The sequence below is a fragment of the Sycon ciliatum genome, chromosome 6 (assembly GCF_964019385.1).
Source record: "Sycon ciliatum chromosome 6, ocSycCili1.1, whole genome shotgun sequence".
Classification (NCBI taxonomy): Eukaryota; Metazoa; Porifera; class Calcarea; order Leucosolenida; family Sycettidae; genus Sycon; species Sycon ciliatum.
This window is the reverse complement of record NC_088648.1, coordinates 12,105,513-12,118,012: the sequence shown is the minus strand read 5'-3', so window position 1 is coordinate 12,118,012 and position 12,500 is coordinate 12,105,513. Positions and strand designations below refer to the sequence as shown.

General features: G+C 47.0%; 1 protein-coding gene across 2 annotated transcripts in view; it reads left to right on the top strand.

Moving 5' to 3' along the window:
* The window catches only part of LOC135819382 (homeobox protein prospero-like), a 38,791-nt gene that overhangs the window by 24,597 nt on the left and 1,694 nt on the right, over positions 1 to 12,500 (top strand). For both annotated transcript variants that reach the window (XM_065332582.1, XM_065332581.1), the window contains exons 13-17: positions 1,936 to 2,033; positions 4,718 to 4,755; positions 6,652 to 6,729; positions 8,302 to 8,445; positions 9,039 to 9,369. In XM_065332582.1, coding sequence (XP_065188654.1) covers positions 1,936 to 2,033; positions 4,718 to 4,755; positions 6,652 to 6,729; positions 8,302 to 8,445; positions 9,039 to 9,369 — 689 coding nt within the window. The remainder of the gene's footprint in view (positions 1 to 1,935; positions 2,034 to 4,717; positions 4,756 to 6,651; positions 6,730 to 8,301; positions 8,446 to 9,038; positions 9,370 to 12,500) is intronic.

Genomic DNA, 12,500 nt, shown 5'->3' with positions numbered 1-12,500 from the left:
CCACTTTCCAACTCGCTGTACACTGTTTAACATCTTCATTACGGCTGCTTACTAGACACAGGAGATCAAAAAGTCTTTTTTCCCTGCTACAGTGGTATGCCGTGTCGCTCTGCTTGATGTTTGCCCTTTGGTCTTGGTTGTGCATTGGTGAAATTAGTTTCTATGGATTGCAGCAATTCAGGACAAAGTGCCTTACTAACGAAAGTGGAAGCGGACTTGTGAGAGAGAGAGAGAGAGAGAGAGAGAGAGAGAGAGAGAGAGAGAGAGAGAGAGAGAGAGAGAGAGAGAGAGAGAGAGAGAGAGAGAGAGAGAGAGCGAGAGAGAGAGAGAGAGAGAGAGAGAGAGAGAGAGAGAGAGAGAGAGAGAGAGAGAGAGAGAGAGAGAGAGAGAGAGAGAGAGAGAGAGAGAGAGAGAGAGAGAGAGAGAGAGAGAGAGAGAGAGAGAGAGAGAGAGAGAGAGAGAGAGAGAGAGAGAGAGAATCGGTATAGACTACGTACCACCAGGTATATTTGGATTTTGTGTGTACAAACCCATGTCCATAACAGTGGCCTATACCAAGAGTACATACCCCCCCCCCCCCCCCCCCCCCAGAGTGTGCAACTGGGATGGGGTTGTGGGACGGTGTAATCCGTGATGTGCGTCATTGTTGGGGTCGGACTTGCCTCATTCCATCGACGCAGCGCACCACGTCCACACTTCCCCTACTCAGGATATCATTATTATGACGTGCAACACGGATTTCGCCGTCCCAGACCTGATAAGTGAACTTGCGCACTCTGGGGGTTATGTACTCTTGCCTATACTAGTCAGCCTCTTCAAATCTAGGAAGGACCTTGCTGGCTATACAATTAGGGCAGTTGGTATGGTTGAGGCGGTCAGTTGAAACGCAGACCCAACTGAGGGTACACGGTTCAATCTTGCCTATCAAGGTGGAATAGATTTCCGAGGGTACACAGTTCCAGTCTTGCCTATCAAGTAGGAATATATTTTTCGGCCATATTACGACTCCTAGTTACCGGCAGTGTATTGGGAACTTGTACTTGTGACCCTCCACCAGGCTAATCTTGTGACCCTCCACCAGGCTAATCTTGTGACCCTCCACCAGGCTAATCTTGTGACCCTCCACCAGGCTAATCTTGTGACCCTCCACCAGGCTAATCTTGATGAAGATATTGGGTTTTTTTGGTCTTTGACCACTTGGGTGAGTGCGATCAACTCACACCCACTGCTTCAGAGGAGCTGCATCCATGCCTTGATCCTTGTTGACTTTCCCATTGGCTGTGAAACTATAGTTCTTTTAACTTACCGTATGTCCGCACCTTTAAAGCCATGGAGTTATATTCGATTATAGAGCCAGTCTCGGTTATGAAGCCAGGGGCTTTATAAATGAAATGACATTTGACATGTGTTTTGTAAAAATGAGGGAATAAGTACTATACTAACAAACTTACAGCCCAGGAGGTAGGGTGAACAGGTGGGTTTAGATTGAAATTTCTGTGTGGACTTTGACTTCTATGGCATGGCGTCGTGGGTGAGTAATTTTGCATCTAAAATATCTAAGAAAGCAGCGGTGTTTCAAATATGCATGTAAGGCAATGCCTTTAAAGGCGCTGACATACGGTAATAACTTGGAGGTCCTTCCTAGATTTAAAGAGGCTGATAAGTATAATTATGAGCAGCTTGTTTACATAGTATCTAAGTCGGCGTTAGCAAAGCTTTAAAGAAACTTCCGGTGATCTAGCTAGGCCATGTTGTCACGGTAATGTTTTTCTGATGATCCTTGTCACTGCTGCCTGTGCTATTTCTGCTGCTCTCATTCCGGTTACCTTGGTTACGATTGAATTGCAATTTATGTGATCACCTTCACTGATTCCACTGCCGTTGCCGCTGTTGTCGCCACTATTGCTGCTGCTTGTTTGCTTACCCATAATATAGAGGCAAGTGGTATTGTCCGGTATGTGTCAGTCAGCGCAAGCATGGGGCAAATACCTCCTCTGACATGGCAGCCGCCTTTCCTAGTGATTGGGATGCAGGTAAGACCCACATGCATATGCATGCACATACCACACACACACACGAACACGCACACGCGCGCGCGCACACACACACGCACACACACACACACACACACACACACAACATTGTAATAGGTTGTGACTGTTATTTTTTGCATTGTCCTGGTCACTGAGCCTGGCCTACTCTACTAACTCTTTGGGCATTTTTGCTGTGTGTGTGTGTGTGTGTGTGTGTGTGTGTGTGTGTGTGTGTGTGTGTGTGTGTGTCCCATATGGTGCAGTGGTATGTGCAGTCGATTTCCAATCGAGAGGTTGCGGGTTCAATTCTCGACGATTATGGTCGCACGCGTCTTTCTTCTCTTTCTCATTCTCCTAGCTCTTCTTTCATTCTCCTGGGTGGTTACTAACAGCCAGTGTATGCCGGAGTATGTGGTGTGGCGTGTGTATGTAAAAATATAATAAATAAAAAAATGGAAAAAATTAAAAAAGCTATTAAATAAGAGGGATTCACTGGCCAGAAAAAGCCACTTCAATCAGCTGTGTGGTGGATACCAGGCTAAAATTAGTGGCGGTCAATTCATCAGCTTTGTAAGCTGTTGAATAGTGTAATCCCAGCACAAGTTGCTATGTCTAACATAGCTCAGTGATCTAGCCAAAGCCGGCTCAGCCGGCAGAATGCCGGCTGGGAGGGCGACCTGCCGGCTGAGACAGCTCCAAGGGTAATTTTGGCCGGCTGCAGTCACCCCCATGTAGACTGTAGTGCACTGCACTAGCACTTGAGTCCATATGGTGGAGTACAACCCACATCCTAGGCATAGGTATGTACAGTACAGTACGTAGCACTGGCTACTCAGGCTCAGTGCTAGCTCTTCACTCAAAATCCTTGAGTATGCACTTGAGTACGTCAGTAAAATGTAACAGGTTGGGTCATGGTTCGCTGCTTCTTTAGTTATGGTGGTGTACAGGGCTGTGGCTAGACTGGGTCTTGTCAGATGACCAATGTACACTGCATGCAGACAATCATGACCTTGGTGAACACATGATCCATGCTCATGTACCTGTTTGCTTCCTTTTTCATATTTTGTTAATTTACCTATAATCACATTTTCACAACTGCCTGATGAATGCCCATAATTGGACGAAGCGAAAGGAGATGCAAGCTGCAATGAAAGATTTGTAGTGGTGTGTGTGTGTGTGCGTGTGTGTGTGTGTGTGTGTGTGTGTGTGTGTGTGTGTGTCTGTGTGGATACGTGACTGATGGCGGGGGTCTGGGGGCGCAGCCCCCATAACGATGCATTTTAACTAGAACGTTGGCCGGCTGGCATAAAATCCTGGCTAGACCTCTGTAGCTGTTCGCTATCATCGCTTCTGCGATGGGCAGGTCTGAGGTCTGAGGTGTGTGTGTGTGTGTGTGTGTGTGTGTGTGTGTGTGTGTGTGTGTGTGTGTGTGTGTGTGTGTGTATTTGTGTTTGACTGTGTGCATGCATGTGTGTGCGCAGATATGGCATGTGTGTGTGTGTGTATGTTCATGTAAAGCGTACCTGTGTGTGTTTGTGTGTGTGTGTGTGTGTGTGTGTGTGTGTGTGTGCGTATGTGGTGTGGCGTGTGTGTAAAAAAATGAAAAAAATGAAAAATAGGGATTCACTGGCCAGAAAAAGCCACTTCAATCAGCTGTGTGGTGGATACCAGGCTAAAATTAGTGGCGGTCAATTCATCAGCCTTGCAAGCTGTTGAATGGTGTAATCCCAGCACAAGTTGCTATGTCTAACATAGCTGTTCGCTATCATCGCTTCTGCGATGGGCAGGTCTGAGGTCTGAGGTGTGTGTGTGTGTGTGTGTGTGTGTATTTGTGTTTGACTGTGTGCATGCATGTGTGTGCGCAGATATGGCATGTGTGTGTGTGTGTGTGTGTGTGTATGTTCATGTAAAGCGTACATGTGTGTGTTTGTGTGTGTTTGTGTGTGTGTGTGCGTGCGTGCGTGCATGCTGTGTACATATGTGCATGTGTTCACATATTAGTCTGTTGTGGACATAAAAATCCGGTGTAATGACCGAGGTCGGCTTAGCACGTACACGCACTTTCAAACTGTTAAAAAAATACTAAAAATGGGACTCGAGCATGCAGTGCAGCAGGGACCATCATGCAGGCAGCAGGGACCATCATGCATGCAGCATGGACCATCATGCAGGCAGCAGGGACCATCATGCATGCAGCAGGGACCATCATGCATGCAGCAGGGACCATCATGCATGCAGCAGGGACCATCAAGCATGCAGCAGGGACCATCATGCATGCAGCAGGGACCATCGTGCATGCAGCAGGGACCATCATGCAGGCAGCAGGGACCATCATGCAGGCAGCATGGACCAGCATGCATGCAGCATGGACCACCATGCATGCAGCAGGGACCATCATGCATGCAGCAGGGATCATCATGCATGCAGCAGGGACCATCACTGATGCATGCAGCAGGGACCATCATGCATGCAGCAGGGACCATCATGCATGCAGCAGGGACCATCATGCATGCAGCAGGGACCAGCATGCATGCAGCAGGGACCAGCATGCATGCAGCAGGGACCAGCATGCATGCAGCAGCATTGACAGCTAAACGGCCAGCGCCCCATGGCCGCTTGACTTCTTAATGGATTTCAATATCCACAAAAGTACTTGTGTGTGTATGCGTCACTTTGTTTTGCAGCTATAGCAACTCAACACCTACCAAGGGATATAGTAGCTGTGAGTGGTGTATGAAGGTGTTCTGACTTGACTTTCTAACGGCGGCGGCGGCATGCCTGAACACTCTGACTTAGTCACTACCTACCAGTGTACTGTGTAGACTGTAGTGTGACTTCACACATCAGTTTGTCATGTGACTTGACTTGTGTAGAAAGTGATCATGGCATGTGGACAGTGGAACCAACATGGCCACCGACATCATGTGACCCATAGATGCAGGAGTTGTGTGGGGTTGGAACTAGCATGGCTGTCCCTTATGGTCATGTGATTTATTTGAAACCACCGCACTATTCAGCAAACCAGTCTTACATACTTTAGGTCCGTTGCACACTACGTACAAAAACTCATATAAGCTGCGCATACTTGTATGTTCCCATGGAAATCAAAGGAATGTGGCGGGAAAATCAAGAAATTGCTTTTTCCTTTTCAGCAAGTCGCGCACCCCTGTAGAAAGCAGCTTATATCCTGCTTTTTGCTTGTTTGGCAGCTTTACTTCTCCGGGTGAGTAAACATTCCTGAATCTTCTAAAGCAATGACTTGGAGCGGGGAGCTGGCATCTGCAATACAATCGCTTTGCTGGTCTTGAAAGCTTTTGAACAAGGACACAGTGGCGATGGCCACCTTCCGCCTTCCAGTGCTGCCAACCTTCCGTATTTTCCGTATTTGTACGGAAAATCACTCCTTCGTCCGCAGTGAGGAATTTGAGCAAAAATGGTACGGAAAATTGTATAGGATCGATCAGCTAGAGACGCACTAGAGGGCAATCGTTCTCTTCACTTTCTTTGCCCGCTGCTACCACTAGATATGGCATGTTCTGTATTTCTTTCCTTGGCGCTGATAGGTGGAATTCTCTGCCTGTCTCGTGTCGTCAGGTTGAGCATCTATCCGTTTTTGTTCCGCTCTGTAAAGAGCACTTAGGGTTCCCTGTAACAAGACGGCAACGTCTGTAGGGCCTTCCCTATCAAAATAATAAATTCTACTACTACTAGCTACAGGTATGTATGTAGAAGCACGGCAAGCGCCAACTGAGCGATGAATATCCCTGTGCCAAAGCGAGTCTGCCATGCTTCGACTAGATGTAGCACAAAATAACACGTCTCGGTACCAGTCACACATGTTTTGCACTAGCAAATTTTGCCACCGACAAGAATGCGAGTGTCAAAAAAGCACAATACAAGCCAGGGAGTAGTACAATACTCCCTGATAGAAGCAATGCACAAGGCATTTCATTGGTAGTACGGAAAAACGCTGCAAATACGGAAAATCAGAAGTCGCAGTACGCAAAACAGACCCAATTGGTTGGCAGCACTGGCCTTCTACCGTCATCCCAGATATTCATTGCTTCAGGTGTGTGCACGACTTCTTTCTCGATCTCCTCGACAAAATCAAGGTTTGAACTGAAGAAAAAAGCAGTAAGTAAACCACTGACTCCATCGCATGCGCAGGGTGCGCCAGTCCGCCAAAGACTAAGTAAGTACAAAGGTCGAAGGTCATGAATAGCACAAAAGGACAGCAAAAATTGCTGTGCATCCTCGTTGTCATGACGATTCACGTAAACAACAAGTGAGCTATGTGCAGTGTGCACTGAACAAAACTCATGAGCAACTTATACTGGACCGCGCTCGTAGACTCTTAAACGTAGTGTGCAACGGACCTTACCAGTCTGATTATCATTTTAGTCTGAGGGTAAAACAATTCGAAAATGATGTGTTATCTGTATGGTGTTACCTGTATGGTGTTACCTGTGTATGGTGTTATCTGTGTATGGTGTTACTGTTGTTGCACTTATGTTATAGGAAACCACCGGTAGTTCTATGATGGCACATTGGTGCTTGGCAGATCAGAAGTCGACTGATATATACGTTGTGTTCCCCTTGGTGTTTTGTTTGGATGCAGAAATGTGAAGTATGTGTGAGAAGAATGAAAGAGAATGGAAACGGATCCATCTTCCGAGGACCGGTTGACTTGAGCACGGTAATAATATGATATGCTCACTGCACTATTCGCTGTACATGTGTATGTCCGTCCAGCTATACTCACTGTACATGCTACATAGGTATGCCCTCAGTCTACCGTCCTGGACATTGAAATTCGATGGGATGACCGGGGCCGGTGCCCTTGCTGATTTTGGCGCGTACATGCACTGTAGGTCATGTTAGTGCTTAAACGGACACAATTTCTCAGTACTCAAACGTTCTTGACACTAACGAACGAACGAACGAACATTCTTCATAACTCGTCACATTGCGACTCCCCGTGTTGGTGTCTAGCGCCCGTGTTGAATCCTAGTTGTAACAGCACAGCAAAACTAGACGTGACAAGTCCGTGTGGGTTCACTTCCTGTGATCAGTTACACAGAGGATGCCCTCAGCAGCTGCAGTCAAGGACTCGAGGCACGACTTACTTGTGCGGAGTGTGTAGATTCTAGTCATCATTCTACCCTTCACATAACAGCGCTGATGCACGAATGTCACACTTGTACAGACTAGCAGCAGGGAGTATTCAAATATTTGACGACTCCCTGACTAGCACCGTGCCTGTGGGCTGCCTGCGTGTGGCCAGCGAACTGAAAATTTTCAGTTCAAATATTCGTGGTGGTGGTGGTGATGGTGGCGGTGGCGGTGGCTGTCATCATCATTACTGCTAATGCTGCTGCTAATGTTGCTGCTAATGCTGCTGCTAATGTTGCTGCTAATGCTGCTGCTGGTGTTGTTGTTGTGGCGGGTGTAGTCATTGTTGCTGGCACTTCTACTGCTGTTGTAGTTGTGTTTGTCATCGTCACGGCTTCTACAGCTGCGGTTGCGGTGGTTGTCGTCGTCATCGTTTCTAGTCGCGGCTTTAGCTGCTCTTCTTGCTCCAGCTACCGGTAGTCGGTGCTGTGGTTGCTGCTGCTGCTGCTGTTGCTGCTGATGCTGCTGATGCTGCCGTGGTTGCTGCTGCTGTGGTTTCTGCTGCTGCTGCTGCTGCTGCTGCTGCTGCTGCTGCTGCTGCTGACATCACTCTTCCCGTTGTAATTGTTGTCGACGTCCATCGTCTTTGCTGGCGCCTCTCTACTGTAGTGCTGCTGCTGCTGCTGCTGTACCATTAAGTTAGACATGTTCAGGCTTCACCAATGTCAATTGAAATGGCTTGCTTTCTTGTTGCCATAGCGACTATTGGTGCCATTCTGGTACTACTTGTAGCAGGAGTACATGAAAACCAGAGTGTGCAGCTCGGATGGGTTGCTGTCATGGCGGAATTCCGTGATTACATCATTTTAGTGATGTAGTGCGTACAAGCAGGATTCAAGCAGGTCTCTTTCTGCGCAACTGCAGCTCAGTTGTACGCACTACGCCACTTCCCGCCTCAGACCTGCGCCAAATATGATGTAATCACGGAATTCCGGCTTGACAGACACCCATAGTAGAAAATGCCCCGAGCTGCACACTCTGGTTTTCATGTACTCTTGGCAAGTCTTGCTTGTACTATACATGTGGGTTCTTGGCATGATAAGTGTGACCTGACTTGAATGCTGTTGTTCTTGTTGTGTTGTTCTTCATTCTCCAGGCACCGCTCTATTTGGAGAAAGTTCCTTACCCCATGGACTTTGAAACTATCCATGCAAAGCTACGCTATGGCGAGTTTCATTCCGTCGATGACTTTGTTGAAACGATGTATCAAGTATTTCAGAATTGCGACCGCTATAATCCCGTATGTATTCTGTTCCTAAGCAAGTGTGCATATCTACTGTATCAAGTGTGCATAGCTACTGTATTATCTCTATTACATGCGCAGTCTCTTGTAGAAGCCCAGTCTCTATTATGAGCGCACTCCAAGAGGGCTTCCAAGATATACAAGCGCAGTCTCCAGTACATTGTATATGCGCAGGGCTTATAATGGAGAACTGTATGGATCTTGTCCATGCATGTTTGACATCATTAAGTGTCACACACCCTAATGTTGTGGCAAAAGTCTGTGATCTCCGAGGTAAAAAGAACAGACTCCGTGTACCAGGAAGTACAAACCTGCATTCACGATACCTGGTGGGAAGCTTTGTGCTACTGCTACTGGTGTAATGATAAAATGATGATCAATGTACATGTAAACAGATGGTTTAAAAATCATAAGCCCAATCTCTAGTAGAAGCCCAGTCTGGATCTTGCTGCCGTGTCAAGGTGAAATATGGTAGTGTGGTATGCTTTGCATGAGCATAAACTACAGCTTGGTACGGTTCTTTCCACCAGTGTTTCATATCCGTTTTGTCTCCTCCTCCTGTGTCCCTTTTTCTGCACCTCCATGTAAAGGCGTACACTGAGTTTGCAGGCATGGGACGAGCTATGAGAATGGACTTCAACAAGATGCTGAGTCGTCTTGACCTGATCCCATCCGTGTGGCGGAGAGTGCCAGATGACTATGTACCTGACTCCTCGGCCATGATGCCATCATACGCTCACAGCACACACGCTGCTGCTACTTCTTCTACTCCTGCTTTCCCTCTTGCCAGTCGAGATGATGGCAGCGGCAGCGGTGCTTTGGAGCCGGCAAACTCGGCTGCGTTCATGGAGGGTGGCTATCAGTCGGATTATGACGGCACGTTCCAGCAGTCTGACTACCTTCCTGCACTCGATGTGGCGGGTAAGGAACAAGTTACCTGCCACTGTCTGTCTACATGCCATCATGTCATCATGTCACGCACACGCACACACACACACACACACACACACACACACATGTTGTAGTACGTTATTTTGTGTACGTCGTGTGTACGTCATGTTGGTGCATGCGCGTGTTGCTGTGGTGTAAAAAAGCAGTCTTCGTCTCGAGTTCATGATGTCTTCGTCTTGAGTTCATGATGTCTTCGTCTTGAGTTCGTCATGTCTAGTTGTGTTTCTTCGTCGTGTCAATAAACAGTCCTCTAAATGTAGTTATCGTCGTCCCTTTGTATAAGTGTGGAGATGGCACGGGACTGGGAGCAGGTAGAGAAAAGCAAGTTACAACACACACACACACACACACACACACACACACACACACACACACACACACACACACACACACACACACATACAAACACACACACCTGCAATTTTTACTAGCAGTTGATCCATGCAAGGTATCCATCAGGGAGTCATAGCGTGCAGGGAGATATCACGGACGACTGTAGTGCTAAATCCTGGCCCTGGGTTTGGATTGGATTGGATTGGATTTTTATTTATAGTGGTGACTATAACAGACAATTGCCTAATAACAATAGACCCACTCGAGGGAAAGATGCAAAAGATATGAATAATTAATATAATAATAGACTACCGGTATTGGATAGGTGATCATGTTCGCATTTTGCATAGCTGAAAGTCATAATTACTAGCGTGAAAAAGCAAGGCATTGGGGTAACAGTTTCTTAAAACGGGCGGAGTTATCCACACAGCGAGCTAGAGGGTGCAAATCATTCCACAGCTTAGCACATTGGAAGGAAGCGCCATGACGGGCAAAGGCAGTTCTGAGCATGGGCAACTTAAGAGTGCGTGATACAAGGCTGCGCGTTGCAAGACCATTATTTAAACGCTCGAACATTTGACTTAATGTGACACTACAGCGGCCTTCCAAACAGCGCCACGTCAGATACAGTAATTTCTTGCAATACATGGTTGCCAAACGATCTAGACCAAGTCTCGCAAATAAAGGGCTTGATGGGCTACAAAAACCAGTATCGTACACTGAACGCAAAGCTCGCTTTAGCATTCGTTCAAGCCTACCTAACTGGGTTAAGGAAAGGCCAGCAGAAAAACAATTTGATGCATATAGAAAATCTGGCAACACTAGGCACTTTACGAAGGTTTCTCGGCAAGTCAGCGGAATATTGTGTCGATTTCGGAACAGAATACCAATTTTACTGGCTAGTTTGGAGACCATAGAATCAACTTGAGTGCTCCAAGAAAGATCCTGGTCCAAATGTATTCCAAGGTACTTTGCACATGTCACTTGCTTGAGCTGCACTCCATGGCAGTAGACTGCAAATTGGTGGTCAGTAATATGTGGCGTAGACAGGAAGAGCACTTGTGTCTTCCGAGCATTTAGAATTAAATTGCGGTTTGACAGCCAGGTACTAATGGCTGAGACAGCTGCAGACAGGGAGTTGCTAAGCGCATTCTTCTGCGTACCGCAAACATACAATAGAATATCGTCAGCAAATTGAATAACTTTCACACAAAACTCGGAGACAATGGACTGGATCGAACGAACATAGAGTACAAAAAGCAGCGGACCAAGAACAGAGCCCTGGGGAACGCCACACATGCAGGGGAAAGGAGGGCTATAGTTCTCAGCAATGTGCACTATTTGGCGACGATTGGACAAATAGTCGGCAAACCAAACTAATGCTGAACCAGATATGCCAAGCTCAAACAAATCATTAATGAGCACTTGGTGCCTGACCTTGTCAAATGCTTTGGACATATCCACGAGCACAGCACCAGTAATTTGTCCGGCATCGCGAGCGCGAACAAACGTGTCCGTGACGAAAACTAGAGCGTCTTCCGTTGAATGTTGACGTCTAAAGCCAAACTGACAGGGAGGGTACAAATTCTCCTTGTCCAGAAATGAGGATAGTTGTCTATGGACAATTCGTTCTAACAGCTTCGACACAATTGGCAGGAGAGACACAGGGCGATAATTTCCCGGATCTTGAGGATTTCCAGCCTTGAATACCGGCGTGACATGTGCCAACTTCATGCCGTCCGGCACAGAACCAACAGCAAGAGATGCATTAAATATCAATGTTAAGGAGGGAGCTAGCAAATCAGCGCAGGACTTCAGAAGAAATGCGGGTATTCCATCACTGCCTGTCGCTTTGCTGGTGTCCAAGGAACCCAACAGTTTACGCACACAACCTATTGACACCGAACTGAAGGATGTAAAACCTTTAGGTCCCACTGGGCCCTGTGGAAGACACAGTTCAGGTGCTCGTTGTTGATCACTGACAACATCAGCAAATACACACCCAATGTTGCTTGCAGAGCATTGTGGAACGGATTGAACACGTTGTCTTCCGGATAACTCGTTCAAAACCTTCCACGTTTTCCTGGGATTACCTTGAACACTGGTGAACTTAGACTGAAAAAAATTCGTCTTCAATTCACGGTTCATACGAGTCACGATACGCCTGGCTTCTTTAAACGCATCGTAATCAGTCTGGCACTTAGATTGCAGCCATTTCCGATGAGCGTGGTTACGTCGTCGTATCAACAGGAACAAATGTTCATTGACCCATGGTGAATGCTGTCTTGGTCGGGAAGACGCGTGGCGCAATGGAGCATGTGCATCAAGAATGGGCACAACCTTAGTCAGCCACTGTTGCCACATGTCATCGCAGGACCCACGAAGTTCACAGAGGTTGGCGCAAGATATATCCATACGAAGTGATGCCAAGTCCATTCTCTTGAAGTTTCGATAAAGTCGCTGAGAAGGCAATGCTGTCGGCACTGGTTTAACACAAATCTTGGTTGCAATAGCACAGTGGTCGCTGAACGGAACTGGACACACATCAGGCGGGGATATGATTTGAGCTGTACTATAGACATGATCTAATAGAGTGCAGCTCCCTTGCAGCGTTATGCGTGTTGGAGATTTTACAAGTTGATGCAGGCCTAAGCTGGTTGTGATGTCATGCAAGGAAGCATGCTGGGATGTGGGAGATTGACTGACCAGATCAACATTAAAGTCACCACAAAGCAGAATATTCTTGGCTTCTCCCGATGCCTTGTGTA